General features: G+C 35.0%; 1 protein-coding gene across 2 annotated transcripts in view; it reads right to left on the bottom strand.

The window, feature by feature from the left end:
• MAN1A2 (mannosidase alpha class 1A member 2) overlaps nt 1-27,212 on the bottom strand; it is a 178,369-nt gene that overhangs the window by 65,460 nt on the left and 85,697 nt on the right. For both annotated transcript variants that reach the window (XM_068540587.1, XM_068540586.1), the window contains exons 6-7: nt 8,566-8,660; nt 2,153-2,276 (exon numbers count right to left, since the gene is read on the bottom strand). In XM_068540587.1, the coding sequence (XP_068396688.1) occupies nt 2,153-2,276; nt 8,566-8,660 (219 nt within the window). The remainder of the gene's footprint in view (nt 1-2,152; nt 2,277-8,565; nt 8,661-27,212) is intronic.

Below are 27,212 nucleotides of genomic sequence, written 5' to 3'. Positions count from 1 at the left end.
TTCTTTAGCTCTACAATTTTCTTGTATTTTACTGTTTTATTTTGGTTTTGAGTTCTAATTTTACTGAATTCAATCTCTATTATAGTATGAATTGCTCACAGAGACCTTTAAAATTTCAAACTGGGTTCTTTATCAGTCTTTTACATGCTATTTACTGCCCTGATTTTGCTTCCTGCAGTATGTCTGTATAATTGCCATGCTTTCTCTTTCATCTTGCTCACATTTAACTGGGTCAGCTCTGACCTGAACTTTGGTTTGATAGAGTATAGATGAATTGTCCTCAAATTCCTTCCTACTGTGTGTGTGCGGGGATATTCTCCCCTTCTGGATACACTTTGAGATTTGGAGTACTAGTGTACTAGCTCATTTCCTGAAGCCTATGTGCTCACGAAGGATGGAAGGTGAGAACCCCTCTGGTGCTGTGGGAATTATATACTGGACACCCTACACACTGGTCTCTCCTGTAAGATTAATAGGGAATACCAAGAATTTGTTGACTTTCTTTCTCTGCCCAGTAAGGATTCAAGATAGGGTGGGAAACAGACTTAAGTATCATAGCAGATATCTTTTGCTTTTTTTTTTTTTTTTTTTTTGCCATCACATGTTTATGACATGAGGCTACAGCCTTTCCTTCTTACATTGTTATTGATGAATTTTTGATGGTCTTTATTATTTTCACTGTTATTGTTCATTTAATCAGGAAAGGGAAAATTCTGTCATCTGGCTCCATTTTGCTATCTTTAACTGAAAATCCTTCTCAGTTGATGAAATATTTCATACACAGAAAGGAATATATATAGATTCTACTCACAGCTCGATTTAAGAAATACAACACTACATAACCTTTGCTGTTCTGTTTACTGCTACCCATTCACATACTACTGCCCTTGTCCTAGATATCGTCACAGCTCTGAATTTTATGTTCATCATCCTGATTCTATTAAAATCACTTTTGAATCCCTAAACGATATTTTCTTCAGCTCTGCTTCTTTTAAACTTTATAAAAGTTGTATTATACTCTTTTGATTGATGAATGTGACCATAATTAATTTATTTTCACTGCTGTATTAAATCTTATCATATAAATTGCTAATATAAACAATGTTTTTATGTATGTGATATAAATGTACATACCAAAGAGTGGAATTGCTGGGTTATAGAGTATATGTATTTTCAACTTTATTAGATTTTGTCTTTTAAATTTAAACCTTTAATGCTCCTAGAATTGTTATAATCTACAATGCTACCATTGTTACAACATTTCCACAAATATGTGGGTCTGTTTAAGGGCTATTTATTCTGTTCATCAGTCTTACTTGTCTCTATGCACCAACACTATACTGTTAGTGTTGATAACTGGGTAATACAAACCCACCCAACATGTTTTTCTTCAGGAATATTTTGAATGTTTCTCTTCTATTTAAATGCTAGAAGCGTATAGTCAAGTTCCATTAAAAAAAAAAAATAGGCATTGGGGAATTGATTGGCATTGAATTGACACTATAGATCAATCTGGAGATGACTGAAATTTTTATGATATTGTTTTCCTGTACATGAACATAATACATCTCTCGATTTATTTAGGTCATCTTTAATGTCACTTGATAGTTTTGAACTTTGTTTATCTTTTGTTAGATTTATTTGTGGGAAACTTATACTTTCATCCTACCACATAAGATATGTTTTTATAAATGATACTTTCTTGCCTGCTGTAGCTGGTACAGAGAAATTCTACTGATTTTTAATATTTATATTGACCTTTTATTCAAAATATAAATTAAGCTCTTATTTCTAATAATTTATATGTAGATTGTCTTAATATTTTAGGTAATCATCTAATCTGTGAACAGTTACTGTTTTTTTTCTTCCTTTTCAATTCTTTACCTTTTTGTTCATTTTGTTTGTCTCATCTTGCCATGCTGACTAGGAACTTCAGCACAATGCTAGAGATAGTAATGGAATTTTAAAAATACTTACTAGTGGTTATATCTTCTCAAGTAACAGTAAATATTTTAAATATGTTCTAAATAGAAGGGACATTTCTTTACATAATTTTTAAAAAGGCAAACATTTCCTAAGCATTAATCAAATCTTTGGGGTAGAATCCTAAAGGATTCTTTTATAACAAAGAAAAGAAGGCAAGAAAACTAACCTTTTTGTAGTAAATCGGGTTTCCTGTCAAGTAGCTGAGGTGGACAAACTCCATATGTAGTGTACCAAATTCAGCAAGAATGCTGCTACCTGCAGATGCCCAGCCCCAGTTTCGCCCTACTCCACTGAATGAAAGAAAAAGTAAAAGGAGACAGGATTGGGAAAAAAAATGAAACATTTTTTTGAATGAATACATAAATTTTAAATATATCTTTTAGAAATTATTATCTCAAACAATAGATTACTTATATCTAAAATTTTATTATTTTAAAATTATTGTTAATAGAATATCCACATGTTCTAAAAAGCAAAACAATGTAGAAAAGTATACATTAAATATATTTCACCCCATTCTCATCTCTCTTCCCCTTACAGGCCCCAAATATAATCATTCATTAGCTTATGTGTAAGTACAGAAATTTCTATGCATATATAAGCAATCCAAATATATATTCTTATTTTCCTCCTTTCTTAAACAAAACATAGCAAAGTATACTTACTGCTCTGTACGTCGGATTTTACTATTAAGATGTACCTCAGTAGGCGTTCCATATCGGTTCATAAACAACTTTCTCATTTTATGTTTTTAATAGATGCACAGAATTCCATGACATTAATGATTTTCAATTGAAATGTCTCGCCCCAGAGGCATATGAAAATGTGAGAGCATTCTGAGTTGTTTCAAACCTTGAAGGTACAACTTACAGTTATTGTGCTGGGGCCAAAAATGTAACATGACAGTATCCTGATAAAGAACTGTCCTGCCTCAAATGCTCATAGTGCCTGTATGAAAACTACTATGTTATATGAATAGACATAACTTATTTAATCAATCCTCTACAGTGGTCCTTCGGCAAATTTCTAATATTTTGCTATTATGAAAACTTTTACACTGAATAATCTTGTGTACATTTCATTTGTGCAGATATATGTCTAGGATATCTTCTAACTTTTTTTTCTTTTTTTTTTTAGCCTGCCTTATAAATTTTTATTGGAAGCCAAACTATATAAATGAAAAAGTGTAGACTCTTTGGATGTTATCTTCTTTCTCAGAAGGTTAAGTTTCCTCTCAAACATAGGTTGAGTATAGGCAGATTACCTTGGTTTTAGGCTTTGTTAAGGGTAGTCTATTTCAGCTTTACCTCTCCCTCTAGGAACTGGCCCTCTGGGATCTCAGCTGAAAGCCTGGGGTGTTTACCAAGGGCCCTTCACCTTGGCAGCTTTAAACACTAACCTCTGTCTCCCCAGTACCATGTACTTGTTAAACTTTCCCCTTTATATCTACCTGTATACTGGCAATTCAATTTGATATGTTTTATTTATGTGTTGAGAAAACATTAAAATAGATATCAGGGTATATCACTACCTTGCTGAAAGTTCGTTAATTTTTTGGTGCTAAGAATCAAGGAAGAAATATGGATACAGTAACTATGTAGGACAGTCATTCATTTCACAAATATTAAGTGCCTACTATTATCTGGGACATATAGTACTGAACCTGACATATAACATTCCTGTTCCCATAATAAGTAAGACCATTTTAATAGTGATAATTGTTATGAAGAAAATTAAATAGAGTGACAGAATACTGAGTACTAGTGATGGAAAATGAGTTCGAAGACTTTACGTATAATGTTCAAAGAGTTTCTAAAATGACACAATTTAAACTGAGACCTGAATGATGAGAAGGAGCTAGTGATGAACAGAGACGGAAGAAGAGAATTCCCAGCAGAGGAAACAGCAAACACAATGGCCCTGAGGAAAAAGTTGGCTAGTGTGGCTGGAGCTCAGGAAGGGGAAGTGAATGATACAGAATGAGGTTAGAAAGCTAGGTAAAATCCAGACTGTGCAGAAATTCTGTAGGCTATGGTGACATTTAAAGTTTTTTTTTAATTTTAAGTATGATGGAACATCATGGAGAATTTTAAGGAATGTAACATAATATTTAAAGAATAAAGCATACCATTTAGAAAGATTACCTAGGCGTCAGCATGGCGAATGGATTATAGCAGTCAAGTATAAACACAAAATCCCATTTCCATGTAAAAACTTCTGTCCCAAAGTCCCAAATGAAAGTTTCATTCATAGTGCATTTAAACATCTCAAAATACTAAATTCTAAACAAGGTTTTTCACTTTTTATTTTACAGACAGCCTCACAGGGCCCTCCACCTTGGCAGGCTTAAACACTAACCTCTGTCTTGCCAGTACCATGTAGCTGTTAAATTAGCTTCCAAATGCTGTTATCTAGTTTTTTTCAGTCCCCGTGCATGGGCAGGTATAGAATCAGCCAACAATTTGAGGAAAATTTGTACATAAATTTTGGGGCTTTTCCTCTGCAATTCCTTCCTGTCTTGAGACACTTGTCCCTCGTATCTCAGCCATTCTGGCAGCTCCAAGACCTGACCATAGTCTTCTTTGCCCTAAATGACCGCTACTTTAGGCTTGGCTTCAATTGCCCTGCACCATAATTTAGAATATGCCCTCGGGGGTAAAGCCAGTGTTTCTACGGAGATGATCTTCTCTTAGGATCACAGCCCCTTGGGTCCTCCCTTAGTTAGTTGCTCTCTAATCCCTTCAAACCATCTTGCTGACCTTTTATGATTGTTTTCAGTGGGAGAGTTAACCTGATATAAGCTATTCCATGGCTGGAACTGGAAGTCTAGATTAATTATTCAAGTAGTAGAGTTCACAGGTTATTCCTACTAGAACTCTAAACCATTCTCTAAGGTCTTTTCTACTTTTAGGAGGAAGTAAAAAATATAAATCTTTCTCTCACCGAAGGACTGATGTTATTGGTTTTAGATCTTTTAGCACTAGCTGATTTTTTAAATTCTGTATCACCTAGATAAATACTAAATTAGGTAAGTCAAATGACAAGTATGGAATAATTATGAGCTTTTTTAGACACAAGAACCATATCTTAGAATTACCACTAAAGTGTAAGCAGAATAGAGTAATACATGATTTGGTAGAGGAGCTGAAATAGATGTAGAAGATAAGGATAATAATCTTAACTACTGATGTAGCACACAGGCTCCTAGTCCTGCCATTAATTAACTGTAGGACCTTGAGCAAGATATTTGCCTTCTCTGACCCAGGAATCCCACTCCTGGGCATATACCTAGAGAAAACCATAATTCCAAAAGATACTTGCACCCCAGTGTTCACTGCAGCACTATTTACAATGGCCAGGACATGGGAGCAACCTAAATGTCCATCAACAGAGGAATAGATAAAGAAGATGTGGTACATATATACAATGGACTATTACTCAGCCTTAAAAAGGAACGAAATTGTGCCGTTGGCAGAGACATGGATAGACCTAGAGACTGTCATACAGAGTGAAGTCAGAAAGAGAAAAACAAATATCATATATTAACGCACATATGTGGAATTGAGAAAAATGAACCTATTTGCAAAGCAGAAACAGAGACACAGATGTAGAGAACAAATGTATGGACACCAAGTGGGGGAGGGTGGGATGAACTGGGAGATTGGGATTGACGTATGTACACTACTATGTATGAAGTAGATGGCTGGTGAGTACTACTGTATAGTACAGGGGAAGAAAAAAAAAGAAGGTACCATGTTTGCAGGACATATATTACGTTAACCTTAAAAATGCATTCCAATATACATTAGGTGCAGACAAATACTGTTTGATTCCACTTATATGAGGTACCTAGAATAGTCAAATTCATAGTCAGAAAGTACACTGGTAGATGTCAGGGGCCGGGGGTGGGGATTGGGGAGGGGAATGGGGAGTTAGTGTTTAAGAGGGACAGAGTTTCAGTTTAAGAAGGTGAAAAATTCGGGAGATGGATGATAGAGAGAGTTGCAGAACAATGTGAATGTACTTAGTGCCACTGAACTATACAGTTAAATATGGTTAAAATAGTTATGCTTTTTATTATGTGACTTTTACCACAATAAAAAAAAAAAAGGTATTTGCTTTCTGTGAGACTCAGTTTCCTTACCCATAATGTGAGAGTTCATGATACCTAGTTCACATGGTTGTTAGGAAATTAAATGACATTTAAGATTGTGAAAACACCTCACAAAGAGTCTAGTAAGAATAGTATCTAATGAGTTTTTGAATAATTTTATTCTAAGTTATTTTAACAGTTTATCTAGAGAAAAAAACTTCCTCAATCTGATAAAGGCAATTGATTAAAAAATCTACAGCCAACATCATATTTGATGATTTTTTTTAAAAAAAGCAGTATTATAAAAACATTTTATGGAAACCCAGAAGACTATGAAATATAGTGAAGACAATCTTTTAACCAAGATTGAAAACCCTGAAGTTATAAAAGATATATTTGAATATATAAACATTTAAAACTTAGGAATGAAAAATTATTACAAATAAAGACAACAAACAAGTAGTAGAACAGGGAAAAAAAGAAATAATTCTATAATCTACAAGGCTCTTTTATAAACTAACTAGAAAAGACAAACAATCCAATCAACACTAGGAACAGACAATTCATAAAAAACAAATCTAGATGTTCAACATATTTATGAAAAGATGCTCAAATTCACTAAGCAGAAAATACAAATGAAAATAACAATAGTAACACTTTATAGCCATCAATCTCTTGAAAATTAAACAGAACATATACTTGTAGACTTTTGGTACTCTCACACATTGTTGATGGAAATATGATGACCTACAGCCTTTTGGAAAACATCTGGGGAGTAACTACTAAATTTAAAAATACATATATGCTTTGATCCAGAAATTCCACACTTGGGAATCTATCCCACAAAGAAAAAAGAGACATATGCCCTTTGATACAGCAATCATATTCCTAAGAATCATTTTCAGAGAAAATTCCCCACTAAACAAGGACACATATAACAGGATGCTATTGTAACAATGTTTATGGTAGCAAAATAATGGAAATAAACAAATACCACTGATGTGGAATGATTAAACAAATTATGGTATAACCTATGTATTATAATATATCCTATATTCCACTATGTAGTCATCACAAAGATTGATTTAAAGTTCTGTGGCATGACCTGGAAGAGTATTTCCATGAGATTTTGTTGAGTGAGAAAAATATGAAGTAGAAAAGCAAGTATCCAAACAAACCATAAAAAATTTTAAAAGCTCCACCAGTATCTATGTGTGTGCTTCTGTATGCTATATATCATACTGTAGGAGATACATAATGTTAGATTATTAACATGAGTTGGCTTTCAGACAGCAAGATTGGGAGAAAGTCTGTTTGTGAGACACATGTAGAACTCAATCAAAAACAAAAACTTTTAAAAAATAGGTAAATAATTACATCTGTGATCTATAAACCCAAGTAAAATATGCACGTGTATGAATATATACAAAGAAACAACATGAAAATTAAACTTATGTTCAAGACATGGTCCTTGAAAACCCTTCTATTTTCATCTCAATCTAAGTTTGAAGTTCTGCAATGCTGGATTTTTCAGTTATTTTCTATATAGACAAATAATAATAATAATAATATCCTGCAGTCTTTCTTCATCTCAGACTTAAATTGTAAGCTAATTAAGTTAACATTCTTATTATCTAAGAAAGTTATATGATATGACTCTGACAATGCTACTGAAGGAAACATCAGAAAATCTATCATGAAACTAAGGACAGAGAACAGGTATGCGACCACATCCTTTTGTGGAGGTTGGTCTGGAACTCTAGCTAGCTTTTTCCTCACAAACAGGGAGTTTACATTATATATATTGCATGACATCAAAGAATAGTAAAGTTAGATGTCACGTTCAGTACTAAATACTGATTTCTCAGTGAAAATTAAAACTTTATAAAGTTCTCCATTAGAAAGAAATGACTAAAATAGATTAGTTTTCCCAAATAAAGCTGTCACAGAATCATGCCTCACTTTGAACTTCAACAGTGTAAATACCATAATAAACGACCCTATAGTCAATGTCATGAATTATGTCTCCCCTTATCATCAGTAAGACGTTCAGCAATAGGAAGCCCTGATTTTAAGGTATACTGTGTTCCATTTTGACTTAGAAAAAGATCAACACGTCGTGTACATAAAACAAAAGAGGGAAAGCACTTTGAATCCATTACAGCGTTAAATGGAAATGAATAAGCAAATCATAAAGAAACAACTATTCTGTAAGAGACAGAAATCTAGACTTAGAGAAACAAGCAGTAGAAACTGGAATACGGTTAAGGCAAGCGAACTGTTTCAAAGTAAAGAACATATTTTAAAAATCAGACAATGTTTTAAAGAAATATGCTTCTGTACATATGAAGAGAAAAACAGTTTAAGTCTTAAAAAGTATGGTGGGGGCTGATCATTAGAAATTTCTAACACCTTTTTAAAGGGTCAAAAAATCAGTTAATCTAATTTATTTAGAACAGGAATAACCACATAAAAATAGAATCTACCTTTTCAGATTCACCATTGCCCAAGGAATCCCCGTAGGTGTGTTAAAGGCAGGAAGGAGTTTCTCAGCCAATTGGACTGCTTTAATCTTGAATATCTGAGATAAAAACATGAACATTCATAAATTATGAAATTACTGTTGTCAATAATATTTCCTGGTCTCTTACAGGACGCACACCACAATGTACCGGATAAATGAAAGTACGAGGGGAAAAAATGGCATCTCTTTTGGTACCACAGAGCATACAGCAATCAGAGAGAATGGTTGTAAAGTGGATGGACACTGAGGAAAAAGCTACCCAACGTGAAATGGCCAGAAACTGCAATTAATTGAAAGGGAAGGACATGGTTTTGGTGTTGATATTATCTGTATTCTCAACTGGCAAAAAAATCTGAGAGAAAACACTAGGCTACGAAATCTTCATCCATGGTATACAAGCTTGGTACAAATATTAAAACAAAAGAAAGAGATGCGACCCAATTTGGATAAATGCCCTTGAATTACTATAAGCTTGTTAATATCTCAACATTCTCCAACAAGGTTCAGCCACATTTATTAAAAGAAAAGAAAATGTTTATGTTCACATTCCAAGTTTATTTTATGAGTTATAAATGCTTCACCCCTTGGTCCCAGCTGCTGCTTTTTTTGGTACATAAAACAATAAATTGCCTAAATATCAATGGCTCTCAAACTTTCAAAACCATGTACTATTACCAAGACATATATAGTAAGATTTCTAATATTCTTAGCATATACCAACAGATTTGTGTACCTCATTTTGTAGACTACTGACTTATAGAAGAGACTCAAAACTGAGATTAGGTCATAATATCCTACTAGGAAAAGTGGCGTGTTCTTCTATATGCCCCAAATCTATCCTCTCTCAAATTAATTTCAAATTCGTTGGACATTTAAGGTTCCATCTTTTCATTGCAGTCAAGTACTTTTGTTAAAATATTATTAGATTTTTCAAATAAGTCAGTAGTTGAAAGCCAGGACTAGATCAAAGTTCTAAGTTGACGTTATATTAACAAAGCATACCAACATTATTGGGGGGATAAATTAGAGAGGAGTATGTGCAAGTAGACAAAGCAATATGATGTTCAGATGTTTTGCAAGGTTCCTTAAATAAGGAAAAACTCAGCAGAACTTTTAATTAGATATTCTCATATATCTACAATTTACCATTTCCTTGAATACTTACTTTAACACAAAAATACCCGTGAAAAATGTAACAATTTACGGTAAAAGTTTTAATAATTTTCTCATATTCATCCCATGAATTCAGAAAAGCAAATGGAAAACTCAGTTCTCTCTGTATTAACATTTATATGTTAGAAAAGAGAAATTACATTATACAGTAAAGAGTATTGCTTCTTTACCTCATGCTTCACCATGAGGACAAAGGGACTAAGTTCTTATCTAAGAACTAATATTAATGCTGTGTATTTGTTAATCACATATTTTTGTATCACATCTTTTACATATAAAACTAATATTCAAAATGGTAAATTAACTTATAAACATAAGCTTTTTCTAAATAGAAAGCATTCTCATTTCACTTCCAGGAGTAATTAGCGACACATTTTCTAATTTTCAACTTCCTATGTCAGTTAACATATATAGTAACCAATTATAGTACACGACCCAAAAAGAAAACACCAGCCTCATGTCATTGAGAAAGAATTCCTTATGTAGAATTCTTAATTTATTCAGGAATATACAAAATCTTTAATGATAAATATACCACAGCCTTACACTCCTTATTTGCAGAAACATAGTTTGGCAGACAACAGCAGTAGCTAATTTAAAACAAATTAGTTAGTATGCAATGCAGGCAAATAATATAAAATCCAAAAAGTATCAAAGTAAACCATAAGTCCCTTTTCCAGTCCTATCCCTTGACCACACAGTTCCTTCCATTGATACAATGCAAATAGCTATCAATTTCTCAAATATCTAGTCAATATTTTGTGCTAAATCAGTTCTATCGTATACATGGCTCCTAGCATGTCACATCAAATCCTCATTTTCCATTTCTGAGAAATAGAAATTCTATTACAGTTTATACACACATGCCTTTGTCTTTCTGTCTTTCAAACACAGAATATCATATACTCTATGCTCATCTTGCTTCTTTCATTTATTGTACCTTGGAGATCTTTCCAAATCATTCCACATCCTTCTCTTCAGTGGCTGCAGAATTTCCCCTGTATAGATCATACTGTAATTTATTTAGTCAGTCTCCTATTGCTAGACGTATGTTTCCACTATGTGACTCTGTATGATAAATTCCAAGAGTGGAATTACTGAATCTATGGGTATATTTATTTGTAATTTTAATAGTTAATGCCAATTTGTTCTCTACACATGTCACAAAGTTATGTTTCTACCAGAATTTATGACCAGCTGTTTCCCTGTATTTTTGTTAACATAAAAGTTGTCAAACTTTCGATTGCTGCTAATCTGATCACTGAAAAGGGATACTCCATTGTCATTTTCATTTTCATTTTTTTTATTATGAATGTGGTAGATACTCAACACTCACTCAGATCTTTCAAGCATACCTTCATACATTGCAGAGGATGGATTACTATACATAACATTTCCCAGACTCCACTCCAGCTGAAGTTCGAGACAAGGCCTAGGCATTGCTGAGTAGACATAAATGTGCAATATTTGGAAGGAAGAAGTAAATGATCTGAAGCAGTGATCTTTCAAGCACAGTGGTGACAGTGTCTGATTCTTCTGTGGTGGCTCTGACAGAAGTTCCAGTGACTGGTGCCTAGCTTCAAAGATAACATGTGGGCAACAGAGGGAATGGTGCTGGATCATACCATGAAAGCCACATGGTATGCTTGCGCATTTCTCCTGCCTGCACGTTTCCAAGCTATATAACAAAAATATCTGATTTCATGGCCCTCCCAAAGATTCTGTTAGCTGGTCAGTACCCTCTCATAAATCACTAGATAAAACAGGTTGTTTTCTGCAACTAGGACTCTTGACTAATAAGATGATGAAAGTGAATCAATTATTTACATGTTTAAGAGCTCCAACAACACTTAAATGAAGACTTCCAAAACATTCATTTATAGAAAAAAAACTTTTATGTATTCATTATCCATGATGTAAAATCTCCCAGTTATTTTTACCAGAACAAATTGTAAGTAATGGAACTATGCTAAAACTGGTCCTAGGTTTAGAAAAATTAGGACTAGAAGAATTACCTAGGTCTGGAAGAATTGGAAGAAATGGGATTAAACAGGTAAAATGTGGCAAGACTATGAAGAGCTTTAAAACATAAGCAATGAAACTTAGGGTAACACAACAGATAACACAGAAGCACTGTAGATTCTTGAGGAGGGAAGTGATATTAGAATCCATGTACACTTTTAGTTGTTCTTTTTTAATTGGAGTATTTACTAAAGTAATAATCTGTTTTCAACCTAGTAGAGTTAGAATGTAAAATAGAAGTCAAGAGTTCATAGCGCTCAAATGACTTCCCATCTCATTCAGAGTAAAAGTCACAGCTCTTTAAAAGGCTACAAAACATTTTTTTTCCAAATAAATATATTACTTCTGTGGCCTCACTCCCTTTCTCCCTGCTCCAGTAACCTTCTTCAGCCCCACTAACCTCTTTTGTTATTCTCTGAGAATGCCAGTAATGCTTTTTCTTCACTAACTTTAACTTTCATTTGCTGTTCCTTTCAACTAAATGCTCTTATAAACGAAACCCTCAAGGCTCTCTCTTATCTCCTGCAGCTCTTTACACAAATGTTATCTTCACATGCACTCCCTGATCATCCTATTTGAAATTAAAAACCCCTTATCCCCTTCCATGCTTTATTTTTCTCCTGAGCACTTATCACTAACAGTGTATATACGTGTATGTAAGTGTGTGTATACACACACTCTCTCTCCCATATATACCTTGTTTATTGCCTTTTACCCTCACAGCAGAATGTAAGCCATGGTTGAACAGGAATTTTTTTCTAGTATTCACTGCTGTATTCGTAGTACCTAAAAGAGTGCCTAGTGTATTCAAGATGCTCAACTAGTGTTGAATGAATTAATTTAAGAAGCCAAAGTGTACAGAGATTTAAAGTAAACAAGTAAATTATCTTCTCTCGCCTCCATACCAACCCCATCTCCCTGAGATATTCAATGTTAACATATAAAAGTTTTAAGGACTCTTTACAATATTCTACAAAAATGTTGGGTTGATGATGACGATGATGATAATGGCAAGCATATATATTAATCCATTTGATCCCCACAACAACCCAGTGAGGTAGGTATTATTGTTACTCCCATTTTACAGGGTTGAAACTGAGGTATAAAACAGAGAAGTTAACTTGCCCAAGGTCATACAGTGGTAAGTCTGAATTTAAACCCAGGCAGTGCAGCTCAAGTTCATGTACTTGCTTTACTATTTCACTATATTAGATATAAATACAGATATAGACATATTTTATACTGTGCATTATTTAATCATAATTTTATCGACAATAAATTCTTTAAAATGTTTTATTAATTTATTGCACAACTCTGTCCTCCCTCTTGAATGATCATTTGGCTAATATAAAATTCTGCACTGGCAGTTATTTTATCTCAGCAGTATAAAGATATTATTCCAATGTCTTCTGGCATCTATTGCTGGGGAGAACTCTGCTGTTAGCTGTCATTCTTTTGTAAGTAATCAGCCCTTTTTCTTTGGTAGCTTTTAGTATTTCCTCCTTATTCTTGATATTTTTTCAAATATTGATTCTCTATCATTTATTCCATTAAACTCATCTGAGACTCCTAATAAACATTAATATTTCTCAATCTATTTTATATCTCTCAACTCTTTTTCTTATTCTCCCTTTGGCTCTCTATACTGCATTCTAGATGAATTTTCATTATCACCATGAACAGGGGCACCCCTAAAGGCTAGACAGGTGTTCCTTAGGACCAAGTGAGGGATACTACAAAACTGCTGGTTAACACAGAGGTAGAAACACATCTCCCACTCATAATGAGCCTGCAAACAATATTTCATAACTCATGATGAAATCTAAGATTTTATTCTACTTGCTAACAAGTTAGCCTGCCACAGTTTCATGAATATTGGCAGAAGACAGAAGACTACTGTGTCAGAGATAAAAAGACTACATTATTCATGGCAAAGTAGCAGCCAAAGCTTCAAGTTTACTTCCATTGGTCGTACACGTCCCACCCTTACCCCCACCTAAGTCGCAGAGAGATGACCCAAAGGGCCCATGATGGATTCCTGCACATACAGTGGGCTGCCTTACAGAAGAACACTGAGTTTGGAGAATCTCTTTTATACTAAGTGAAAGCAAGCCTATTTGTCCAGGGTAAGACATTAATTCAACCCTGCAAGCATAAGCCTGATGACCCGGGAAAAGAGCAGTCAGGGGCTTATTATATTCTTGGTATTCCCAGCAAAAGTGTGCAGAGATGCTCAGGCCCCATGGTGGATGGCTTTCCTGAACCTTCCACATCAGCAGTAACAGAAGTGCCTTCCTGTAGCAGCAGCTGAATCCACTTTGCAGTTTTTCCAACACTTGCAGAACCAGCTTCATCACCCTCAATCCTCACTCCAAAGACACCTGCCAGCACATTTTCATCAGAGGTCTGAGTTTCAGCTATGTAGAGCCCTTTCTCTGAAGTTTCTAAGTTTCAGTAATTAAAACCTCTTGCCCATATTCCCTCAGCCATGGTTGCTTCCTGTAGGAGCCACCTCCATGATACCTTAGAGTATTTTTTAATCTAGCACTTTCCTAGTTAATTTTATACCCAGTTAATAACTCTTTTTTTTTTTAAATAAATTTATTTATTTATTTATTTATGGCTGTGTTGGGTCTTCGTTTCTGTGCGAGGGCTTCCTCTAGTTGCAGCAAGCGGGGGCCACTCTTCATCGCGGTGCGCGGGCCTCTCACTATCGCGGCCTCTCTTGTTGCGGAGCACAGGCTCCAGATGCGCAGGCTCAGTAGTTGAGACTCACGGGCCTAGCTGCTCCGCGGCATGTGGGATCTTCCCCGACCGGGGCACGAACCCGTGTCCCCTGCATTGGCAGGCGGATTCCTAACCACTGCGCCACCAGGGAAGCCCCAATAACTCTTTATATGAAATTCTCTCTGTTCAAATAACTGGCATGGTTTCTGTCTCTTATAAATCGAATCCTGACTGATAAATAAATAATCCATATTTTCTTATTACCTATTATTAAATATTTGCATATTTAAAACAGGAAAAGGAAAAAAAAATTAAATCACACCAGTTCCTCTATTCTGAACCAAATACTATTAAATATTTTGATATATTACCATCCTCCTTTTTTCTGTACAAACATACAATTTTTAAGTAATTGGATTTTTATTCTTTCATTTCCTGCTACTAACATAGTATCGTAAGTACCTTTCCAATTTTTACAAAACTGCCTAATTTACTGTATCCATTTCCTCTCCTACCACTCACTACTCCACCTATTTCAACCTAGTTTCTGCCCCCATCATTTTACTTAAAGGGATCTTGCTAAGGATTAGCCACACATTTGAGCAAAGAGCATTTTCAGACATTATTGACCAGTTCCTCCTTAAAATATTTCCCTTATATTCAATAATACTACAATCTCCCTGCCTCCTTCACTGACTCATCCTCCTCAAACTTGACCTTTAATGTTGTGCTTCTTGAGGGTTGATTCTAGGTCTCCTTCTCTTCCTTTTCTAAATTGCCTCCCTGAGCAAGCTCATGTGTGCCTGTTTTCAATTATCAGCAAAGCAAGTGACTCCCAAATTTATATCACCCGTCAACACCTCTCCAGTGAGTACCAGATCCATTACATCTGTCTACTATTTATTTCTACTTAAATATAGCAAAATCCCCTCAAATTCAAAACACCTGAAACAAACTGATGAGCTTCCCCTCCCAATCCAGTATTCTTAAAGTTTTCAATATCTAATAACTGCCCCACCATCAGTCTAGTACCAAAACCCAGAAAACTGGAGGCGAGACCAACTCATCCTTCTGCCTCATTTCCCCCTGCACAATATCACCTCTCTCTCATCTCTACAGCCCATCTTTAGTCCAAGTTGCTATTATTATTTGCCCCAAATACTGCAATGGCTAACTGACTGGATGAATGGAAACACACACACACACACCCCACAAGCTATTGGTCTATAACTTGCTTTTGTCACTAAATATATCAAGCCTATGTTTACTGGTTGAAATATATCAAACTTATGTTCATAGTTGTACAGTATTCTATAGTAGTAGATGTATCAATTTATTCAACCATGCCCCCAGATGAACATTCAGGTCTTTGCAAACGCTGGCCTACTACACGTTTTCAAACATTGGATACTACAAACACTAATGTAATGAAAAAATCCTTCTGAGTATACCTTATGTATCCACGTTGTTACTTTTAGATAATACATTCCTAGAAGTGGGTTAGTGGGTCAGAGAATTTTACATTTTAAATGTTTACTTGACACAAGCTAAATCATTTTCCAAAAAGTTTGTATCGTTTGTATTCTCTCCAACAGCATATCAAACATTTGTTAAAATTTAAATGTATTTAATTAGATACTATAAAGTGGGTACATTTTATTGTATATAAATTAACTTCATTCAATAGAGTTGCTTAAAATAAACAAACTTTGAACTTTTAAGTTCTTTACCAGGCAGAGAATGTGGAAGGGTGAGAGTCTATTTCAGGCAGAAAATTATGGTATAGCTCGATAAACATATAGGGAAATAAAACAAAGTGATCTAAATACACAGTTTCATGCATGCAGAATTTGGGGCTTCTCCTCTGTGGCTCCCTCCTGTCCTGGATTTTACCCCTAAATTTCTAGCACCTGTGGTAGCCCTAAACTCTGTCTTCTGACATGATTTTAAACAGGATTTTTTTACTTTCTCTTTCTGATATTTCACTGTTAGTGTAAAGAAATGCAACAGATTTCTGTATATTAATCTTGTATCCTGCTACCTTGCTGAATTCATTTATTAGTTCTTTTTCGTGTGGATACTTTAGGGTTCTCTATAGAGTATCATGTCACCTGCATATAATGACAATTTTACCTCTTTCCTTCCAATTTGGATACTTTTGTTTCTTTTTCTTGTCTGACTGCTGTGGCTAGGACTTCCAATACTATGTTGAATAGAAGTGGTGAGAGTGGGCATGCTTGTCTTGTTCCAGCATTTAGCAGGAAGACTTTCAGCTTTTTGCCATTGAGTATTATGTTGACTGTGGCTTTGTCATAAATGGCTTTTATTATGTTGAGATATGTTCCCTCTATACTCATTTTGGTGAGAGTTTTTATCATGAATGGATGTTGAATTTTATCAAATGCTTTTTCTGCATCTACTGGGATGATCGTGTGGTAAACTCTAACTTCTGATCAAACCAGTAATCATAATCATAATCAACTGTGGATTGGTATTAGTACTGTGACTTTAAACATGTATGAATGTATACAAATGTGTAGATGAACTCACACATTTAAGATGAAATGTTGGAGAGTATATTTAAAATGCTATCTAGGTCAGCAAAGCTTAGTGGAATGTTTTATCCAATTACCAACACATCTACAGAAAATGCAGAGGTCGAATTTTCAATGGAAATTACAATAACTTCTGAAGCAAAAATAAAATGAAAATTAGTGCAGTAAGGACAATAATGGCTAATATTTAAGTCAGGAAAAATTAACACTGCAACATTTCTCCTTTTTTATTCAGAACTTTAGGGCAAAAAAGGGACACTCTATTTGCCTTGGAAAATACCCCTGGGACTTGCCTGGTGGCGCAGTGGATAGGAATCTGCCTGCCAATGCAGGGGACACGGGTTCAATCCCTGGTCCAGGAGGATCCCACATGTTGCGGAGCAACTAAGCCCGTGCACCACAACTACTGAGCCCACACGCCACAACTACTGAAGCCCACATGCCTAGAGCCCATGCTCCGCAACAAGAGAAGCCACTGCAGTGAGATGGCCGCGCACCGCAACAAAGAGTAGCTCCCACTCGCCACAACTAGGAAAAGCCCATGCGGAGCAATGAAGACCTAATGCAGCCAAACGTAAAAAAGAAAATATCCCTGAACTTATTCAGAAACGATCTTACCTACAGGCAATGAAGTACATAATTGTGTTTCAGTAAAGAAAAAGTTTGCTGTTGTTGTTTCTTTTATTTTGTGTTTATATTCTGTGAAACGTATTAAACTCTACATAACCATTTCTCTATTTTATCTGACAGATTTCAGATGCATTTATCCACATAAATTACATTGTTATCTTAGGAAGGGATGCCACTTTGAGAACTGTTAAAAAATGAGAAAATACTGTAAAAGAAACGTCATATATTTGAGGCTCAAGTAAACATAATAAATCATCAAGATTTTTAAACTTGTGAATATTTAAAATAAATAGGCTTGTTCTGAGAAAATATTATAAAGATTCACATTTATAATATTAATAAATCACAGGACAGAGGAACACTTTGTTAGGATGGCATATAACCCTCATTTGGTTCCCCATACCAGAACATTGAATGCATATAAAATGTTCTTTATTCTAGTTACACTCTATCTAAATATAAGAAAGGCACTTTGCCATGTTATAAATTATAGTTAATTTTCTGTCTTATGTGAGACATAGGAATTTATTGGCTATCCAGTATTAGAATAATCTTATATTCAATGTTTTATTTATTTTTAGCAGATTTCAGGGATTTATTTTTGGTTTCCTGGAATAGATATGGATCAGAGCTTTCAGTGTAAAATGATCAAGTAGAAAAGTAAAATGGTCAGTGAAATCTGATTGTATGAGAAAGTCAAAAAAGTAAAACGTTCTCTCTACTTTTTAGTAGAGTAGACTCTATCCTAAGAAATTAACTTACCTATTTTTAAATAAGTAGAAGGATTTCCCAGCTGTTAGAAACAGTATATTTACCACACAGGAAAAAAGTCAAAGGAAGAGGAAAAAAAAAGTAAAGTAGTATCCATTGAGTCAGGTGATATTGTTAGGCCCCTTCACATAATGTAATCCCCCCAACAACTCTCAGGTGAACTCTCTCGTTCTTTTATAAATGAGGAGACTTAAATTACAGAAGGTAAATAGCTTGACAAATATTTTTATGAAACGGAGGCAGAATAGAGACTCAAACCTCTAGCTCCAAAGTACTTGTGCTTCCCTCCATTTCAAAATGTTTCTTCCTGAAGTCTGAGGAGTTAAAACTGCAAAAATGGAAATATTGGTAACATTGTATACTTTTTCAGCATTTTAGTGTTTTCCTATGACAACAGCAACCAAAATTTCAACATTTTGCTTCAACCTTCAGATAAGGAGCCTAATGAAATGGCAGAGGCTGACACTTCTCTTTCATAAGCTGTTCATAGGTAATTTTGAATCATATGCTTTTTGGTATGCAAATTAGTCAACTACACACAAACAACTTAGTATTTCCTCTACATAGTCAGACAGGCATGAAAGTAAGAAAAACATGCTCTATCTCAAAGACATCATATAATGTTTAACCTGGTAAATATTAGGAAGCATGGAGTAGCAAGTAACAGCAGTTCATGGCTGGGAGAGGAACAGGGGGTAGAGGCAGACGCTCTCTGAGGCACAGGCATACAGGGAATGCCGAAAGTGGACAGTAGAGCAAGAGCATTAAGAAAAACTTGCCTGCAAAACAGGCCCACTCTAATTACAAGGTAGTGTTAGAGAAATGTGAAACCAGTGGTACTTTGTAGGTAACCTTAGCAATAAAAAACCCAAACCTGGTTCAACTCAGACTAAACTGATTCAGCTCCTAACACTAATAGCACAGTCATGCTATTCCAGGCATAAATATTATTAAACTCAGTCTTCACTGTCCCATCCATACATGATATTTTGCATTAAATAAAAAATTATTAAATACTTAAGAAAGCAAGAAAAATTAATCCACTTTCTAGAGACAAAGCAAGTGACAAACCAGACTTAATGAGGTTGAAATAATCACAAAGAATTTTAAATGACTATAAGTACTATGTTAAAAGACGTAGTGGAGGACTTCCCTGGTGGCGCAGTGGTTAAGAATCCGCCTGCCAATGCAGGGGACACGGGTTCAAGCCCTGGTCCGGGAAGATCCCACATGCCGCAGAGCAACTAAGCCTGCAAGCCACAACTACTGAAGCCTGCGCACCTAGAGCCCGTGCTCCGCAACAAGAGAAGCCACCGCAATGAGAAGCCCACACACCGCAACGAAGGGTAGCCCCCGCTCGCCACAACTAGAGAAAGCCTGCACGTGGCAACAAAGACCCAACGCAGCCAAAAATAAATAAATAAATAAATTTATTTTTTAAAAAAAAGACCTAGTGGATAAGGTGGAAAACATACATGAAGACAACGAGGAATTTTAGCAGAGAAATGAAAACTGTAAAGGTCAAATGAAGTATTAGAAATAATCACTTTAAAAATCAAGGTAAAACAGAGATGCAAAATGCCTTCAACAATGACCCAGCAATCCCACTACTGGGCATATACGCAGAGAAAACTGTAATTCAAAAAGACACATGCACCCCAATGTTCACTGCAGCACTATTTACAATAGCCAGGTCATGGAAGCAACCTAAATAAATGTCCATCGACAGATGAATGGATAAAGAAGTTGTAGTACATATATAAAATGGAATATTACTCAGCCATAAAAAAGAATGAAATTGGGTCATTTGTAGAGATGCAGATGGACCTAGAGACTGTCATACAGAGTGAAGTAAGTCAAGGAGAAAAACAAATATCGTATATTAACGCATACATGGAATCTAGAAAAATGGTACAAATGAACCTGTTTGCAAGGCAGAAATAGAGACACAGACGTTGAAAACAAACGTATGGACACCAAGGGGGGACTGGGGGGTGGGATGAATTGGGAGATTGGGATTGACATATATACACTACTATGTATAAAATAGATAACTAATGAGAACCTGCTGTATAGCACAGGGAACTCTACTCAATGCTCTGTGGTGACCTAAATGGGAAGGAAATCCAAAAAATAGGGGATATATGTATACATATAGCTGATTCACTTCGCTGTACAGCAGAAACTAACACAACACTGTAAAGCAATTATACCCCAATTTAAAAAAACAAAAGCCTTCAACAGGCTCAAAAGTAGATCACATACATTAAAAGATATACCATGTGATACCACCTGAAAGAAAGTCAGAGTGACTATAACAGTATCAGACAAACTAAAGAACAGTGAATATGAACAGAGATAAAGAGAAAAATTTTAAAACAATAAAAAAACAAATTCACCAAGAAGACATAACAATCCTAAATATGTACACACCTAAGAACAGATCTCCAAAATACACAAAGTAAAAACTGATAGGACTGAAAGGAGAAACAGACAAATCCATAATTATAGCTGGAGGCTTCAAGACTCCTCAACTTAGTATTTGACAGAACAAGTAGACAGAAAATTAGTAAAACTACAGAAGATCAAGCAACACTATTATCTAGCTTGACCTAATTGACATTTTAACCCAACCACAGCAGAATACACATCTTTTCTAGCATACATTCTTTTTGATAGACCATATTCTGGCCCATGAAACAAACATCAAAAAATTCAATAAATTTGCTCTCTATTCACTGCCAATTAAACAATTAAACTAGAAACCAGTAACAGAATGCTATCTGGAAAATCCTCAAATATTTGGAAATTAAACAGCATACTTCTAAATAACTCAGCAATCAAAAAGGAAGAAGAGAAATTAGAAAATATTTTGAATTAAAGGAAAATAAAAACATAACATATCAAAATTCATAGGATGCAGTTAAAGAAAGACTGAGAAGCAAATCTATGATATTAATGCTTACAAACTACTGGGAAAAAATAAGTTACAAAGATGTAATGTACAGCACAGGGAATACAGTCAATATCTTAAAATAACTGTATGGAGTATATGCTATGAAAATATTGTATTACTATGTATACATCTGAAACTAATAGAATATTGTTAAGTCAACTATACTTCAGTAAAAAATAAGATAAAAATAAATCAATAAAATAAAATAAGAAAAGATGTCATATTAATGAACTAACAAGCTCCAACCATAAGGAACTGGAAAAAAACAGGAAAAAAAATGGGGAGAGAAGTGCAACTTAACCCTAAAGCAAGAAGTAAGTAAAGATAAAAGCAAAAAATTAATAAAACTGAATACACAGAAATAGAGAAATATCAATGAAACAAAATCTAGTTCTTTGAAATAAAAATATTAATACACTTGTAGCCAGACTGACAACAAAAGAGAAGATGAAATGGGGAACATTACTAAAGACCCTACAGATATAAAAAGGATAATAACAAAGTAATACAAACAACTTTACGTCCACAATTTAGAGGAAACAAATTCCCTGAAATACACAAACAACAAAAGCCACACAAACTACAAAAGCCACTCATGAAGAAATAACCTGAACAGTGTTATATCCACCAAAGAAATTGGATACATACATTTTAAAACTTAGTGGGAAAAACAAAAACAAAAAACTCCAACCCCATGTGGCTTCACTGGGAAATTCTACCAAACATTTAAGGAAGAAATAATACCAATTATACACAAACTTCTCCAATGGAAAAAAAGAAGAAACACTTCTGAACTCATTTTACAAGGTCAGTATTACTCTTATACAAAACATACATACACAGAAAGATATTAAAACTATAGATCAATATCCCATATGAACACAGATACAAAAAAATTCTCAACAATACATTATCAAATCAATCCCAGCAATATTTAAAAAGGATAATACACCATGACCAAGTGGGGTTTCTTCCCAAAAATGCAAGGTTGGTTTCATGGTCAAAAATCAACCAGCATAATTCACATTATCAACAGATAAAGAAGAAACACCATATAATCATCTAATTAAATGCCATAAAAACATTTGACAACATTCAACATCCATTCATGATTTAAAAAACCTCAGCAAATAGGAATAGCAGGGAACTTCTTCAAGATGATAAAGGGCATCTACAAAAAAACAAAACAAAACAAAAACCCTATGGCTAACATTATGCTTAATGGTGAAAAACTAAATGCTCTTCCCCTGATATCAGGAACCAGGCAAGGATGACACTCTCACCACTCCCATTTAACTCTGTATTTAGTGAAGGTTCTGGGCAATGTGATAAGGCAAGAAAAAGAATTAAAAGAACTATACAAATAAAATTGTTCTCTATATAGAGAAATAAAACATCTCTGTTCACTGACGACATGATTGGTTACAAAGAATCTATTAAAATCCATTTAAAAGTGACTAGAATTAACTAGTAAATTTATGATAATCTCAGGCCACAAGGTCAATATAAAAATCAACTGCATAGTGCACAACAATGTGAATGTTATTCTTTTATGTTATGTACATTTTACCACATTTTTTAAAATAAATGATAGTATCAGAAAAGTTATCTAGAGAAAAACAAAATGTCTTGAGCCAGCTGAAAATTCAAGTCTTTATTAAAAATATACAGTACCACTTTTTTTTTTAAACCAGTTTAAGCCAGTCAACGTTTTTTTTGTTTTTTTTTTTTAATTAATTAATTAATTTATTTATTTATGGCTGTGTTGGGTCTTCGTTTCTGTGCGAGGGCTTTCTCCAGTTGCGGCAAGTGGGGGCCACTCTTCATCGCGGTGCGCGGGCCTCTCACCATCGCGGCCTCTCTCGTTGCGGAGCACAGGCTCCAGACGCGCAGGCTCAGCAGCTGTGGCTCACGGGCCCAGCTGCTCCGCGGCATGTGGGATCCTCCCAGACCAGGGCTCGAACCCGTGTCCCCTGCATTAGCAGGCAGACTCTCAACCACTGCGCCACCAGGGAAGCCCCAGTACCACTTTTAATAGCATCAAAAAATATGAAATAGATACAAATCCATCAAAATATGTATAAGATCTGTAAAAACTAGAAACACCAATGAACAAAATTAAAGAACTAAATAAATGAAGAGATATATTATGTTCATGGATTGGAAGATATCAACTTTCCCTAAAGTTACTGATAGACTCAATATAATCCTACTCAAAATCCCAGTAAGATATTTTGTAGAAATCAGGAAACTGATTCTATAATTTATATAGAAAATAAAACTAGAATAGCCAAAACAATTTTGAAGGGGAACAAAGTTGGAGGACTCACACAACCTGATTACGAGACCATAAAGACCATGATTTCAATTCCATAAAGCCATAATTATGAACACAGTGTGGTAATAGAAAAAGGACAGACACACAGATCAACAACAGAGTCTAGAAGTATACCCACATTTGGTCAGTTGATTTCATATATGGTCAATTGTTTTCAACAAAGGTGCAAAGTCAATTAAATAGAGAAACACTAGTCTTTTCAATGAATGGTGCTAGAATTTTTGGATATCCATATGGAAAGAAATGAATCTCAACCTCTACCTCACAGCATATAGAATTTAACTCAAAATGGATTATAGATTTAAAAGTATAATAAAGTAAAACGATAATACATTTAGAAGAAAACAAGAGAAAATCTTTGTGACCTTGGATTAGGCAACACTTTGTAAATAAAATACCAAACACATGAACCATAAAAGATGAAACTGATAAACTGGACTACTTCAAGACGTAACAACTTCAGTTCTTCAAAAGATAATGTTAAGTCACTGAAAAGCCAAAGACAGAGAGAAAATATTTGCAAACACATAGGTTATAAAAGTCCTATGTCCAGAATATACAGAATATACAAAAAACTCTCAATATTCAATAATAAGAAAACAAAAAAAATTTGATGGCCAAAGACTGAACAATTAAAGAAGATATATGAATGACAAATAAGCACATGAAAAGGTGCTCAACATGGTTTGTCATTAGAGAAAAGTAAAATAAAACCACAGTGAGATACTAATACACACCTATTAGAACAGCTAAAAATAATAAAGAAACTCTCAATACCAAGTACTGGTCATGATGGAAGGCAACTATTTGAAAAAGTCTGGCGAGTTCTTCCAAAGTTTACTTACCATTTGATCCAGCAATCCCACTTCTAGATAGTTACCCAAGAGAAATGAAAATTTATGATCCCACAGAATCCTAATGGAAATATTTATAGCAGCTTTATTCAGAATCTCCAAAAATAAAGACCAATCCATTGGTGAATGGATAAACTGTTACAGCCACACAATGGAATACCATACAGCAGTAAAAAGGAATGAATTACTAAATACATGAATAAATCTCAAATGCATTGTGCTACATGAAAGAAGCCAGTACTCCTTACTGTACGAACAGAAAACAGATCAGTCGTTACCAGAGGCTGGTGGTAGCATGCGGGGTAACTATAAAATGGTAAAAGGGAATTTTCTGGGATGATAGAATTCTTCTATATCTCACTTGTACTGGTGCTTACTAGATTGTATGCACTGTCAAAACTCAAAGAAGTATACACTAAAGTGGGTGAATTTTACTCTATATAATACCTCAATAAACCTGACCAAAAAATCCTATCGATTAATTTACAATGATTTTATTCATATAAGCTAGGTCAGAGTTTCTCAAAGTATAGAACCAGCATTTCCAAAATCACCTTTAACACGGAGTACTTTATTAAAACCATAAATAATGGTTTCCACCTCAAACCAACTGAATTTCAGTCCTGTGAGTAGGGCTTGGAATCTTCATTTTTATAAAACACACTATGTGACCCTGAAACACACTGAAGTTTGAAAACCTCTTTGCGAGAGTATAAACCTTCTATTTTATTAAATGGGAACTGAGGTGTTCTGACAGTTGAAAGATAGGTTGGAGGTATAATCAAATTACATAGTAAAGGCTGACAGTAAAATCATATATTAAGTAAGAAATGTTATTTATCTAATATTATATATTAAATACCATCATCTTCAAACATATTTCTTCTGCAGAAAAAGTTGTACATGGGTATCTCACTCTTTACACACAAAAGCACACAAAGATAGATGAAATAATTAAATATAAGTATATAAAATCATAAAAATCCAGAAGAAAAGTGGAAATATTTGTTTTGTAATGATACAGCCAGAGGGAAGGCTTTCTAAAGATCAAAATCTAGAAGCCATAAGGGGAAAAACAATCCTAAAAATGACCACTTTAAAGTTAAACACAAAAAATAAAAACTGAAGACAACATAAAAATCCATCTTTAGAATACATATAATAAAAAGTGAGCTTTCTTAAATTTACAAAGCTATCTTACAATCATTTAGACCAACAAGTCAATTAAATCTATGTGCCAAGTAGTTTCTCAGAAAACAAAACAGAAATGACTATAACCTCTTCCTTTAGTTTCTCTTTCTCACACTCTCCAACTCCACTCTTTAACCCATCTGAGTAGTAAAAAGCAATTTCCTACAGCCACTTCCCCATCACCATAAGTCTCAAGTGTGTCTGTGTGTATTACACCAAGACTTCCATAAAGGAGAATTCAGAGTTGTTGTTTTGTTTTGTTTTAATTTACAGCAATAAATTGCATTCAATTTCTAAATAGGCAGTTTTATTAATTAATTTTTGGACTTAGGAGGATCCATATTCATTCTTACTGATTCATTCCTTAATTCTAATCTTATTAATATATTTTCTACTTTTGTTTCAACCATGTAATTAATTGCAATGGCAAATCCTGGAGAAGGATAACTCCTACAGAGGAGACATAGTGTATATAACGCTAGGATCTGTGATGAATTTGTTTCACTGAGATTCTCAAAATGGAAAAATCATTATTCCCAAGAAACAGAGCTCTACCTGAAGATCTGATTATTTCAGCAAATCTGTAGATTAGTTCAATACTAGACAATGTAAAAAGACGACATGGGGCTTCCCTGGTGGTGCAGTGGTTAAGAATCCGCCTGCCAATGCAGGGGACACAGGTTCGAGCCCTGGTCCAGGAAGATCCCACATGCCAGGGAGCAACTAAGCCCGTGCACCACAACTACTGAGCCTGCGCTCTAGAGCTCCCGAGTCACAACTACTGAGCCCAAGTGCTGCAACTACTGAAGCCCGCACGCCTAGAGCCCATGCTCCGCAACAAGAGAAGCCACCACAATGAGGAGCCCGTGCGCTGCAACAAAGAGTAGCCCCCGCGTGCCGCAACTAGAGAAAGCCCTCGCACAGCAACGAAGATCCAACACAGTCAAAAATAAAAATAAATTTATTAAAAAAATAAAAAGACGACACGGGGGCTTCCCTGGTGGCGCAGTGGTTGAGAATCTGCCTGCTAATGCAGGGGACACGGGTTCGAGCCCTGGTCTGGGAAGATCCCACATGCCGCAGAGCAACTAGGCCCGTAAGCCACAACTACTGAGCCTGTGCATCTGGAGCTTGTGCTCCGCAACAAGAGAGGCCGCGATAGTGAGAGGCCCGCGCACCGCGATAAAGAGTGGCCCCCGCTTGCCACAACTAGAGAAAGCCCTGGCACAGAAACGAAGACCCAACACAGCCAAAAATAAATATATAAATAAATAAATAATAAAAATAAAGGAATTCCTTTAAAAAAAAAAAAAAAAGACGACATGATGCTAGGGAAATCTTTCATTTTACTAAATTCCATTCACAACCCTTTCCCCCCAAACAACATATCAC

Source organism: Eschrichtius robustus, chromosome 3 (genome assembly GCF_028021215.1).
Source record: "Eschrichtius robustus isolate mEscRob2 chromosome 3, mEscRob2.pri, whole genome shotgun sequence".
Classification (NCBI taxonomy): Eukaryota; Metazoa; Chordata; class Mammalia; order Artiodactyla; family Eschrichtiidae; genus Eschrichtius; species Eschrichtius robustus.
The sequence above is the reverse complement of the archived record's forward strand: the minus strand, read 5'-3'. Positions and strand labels throughout refer to the sequence as shown.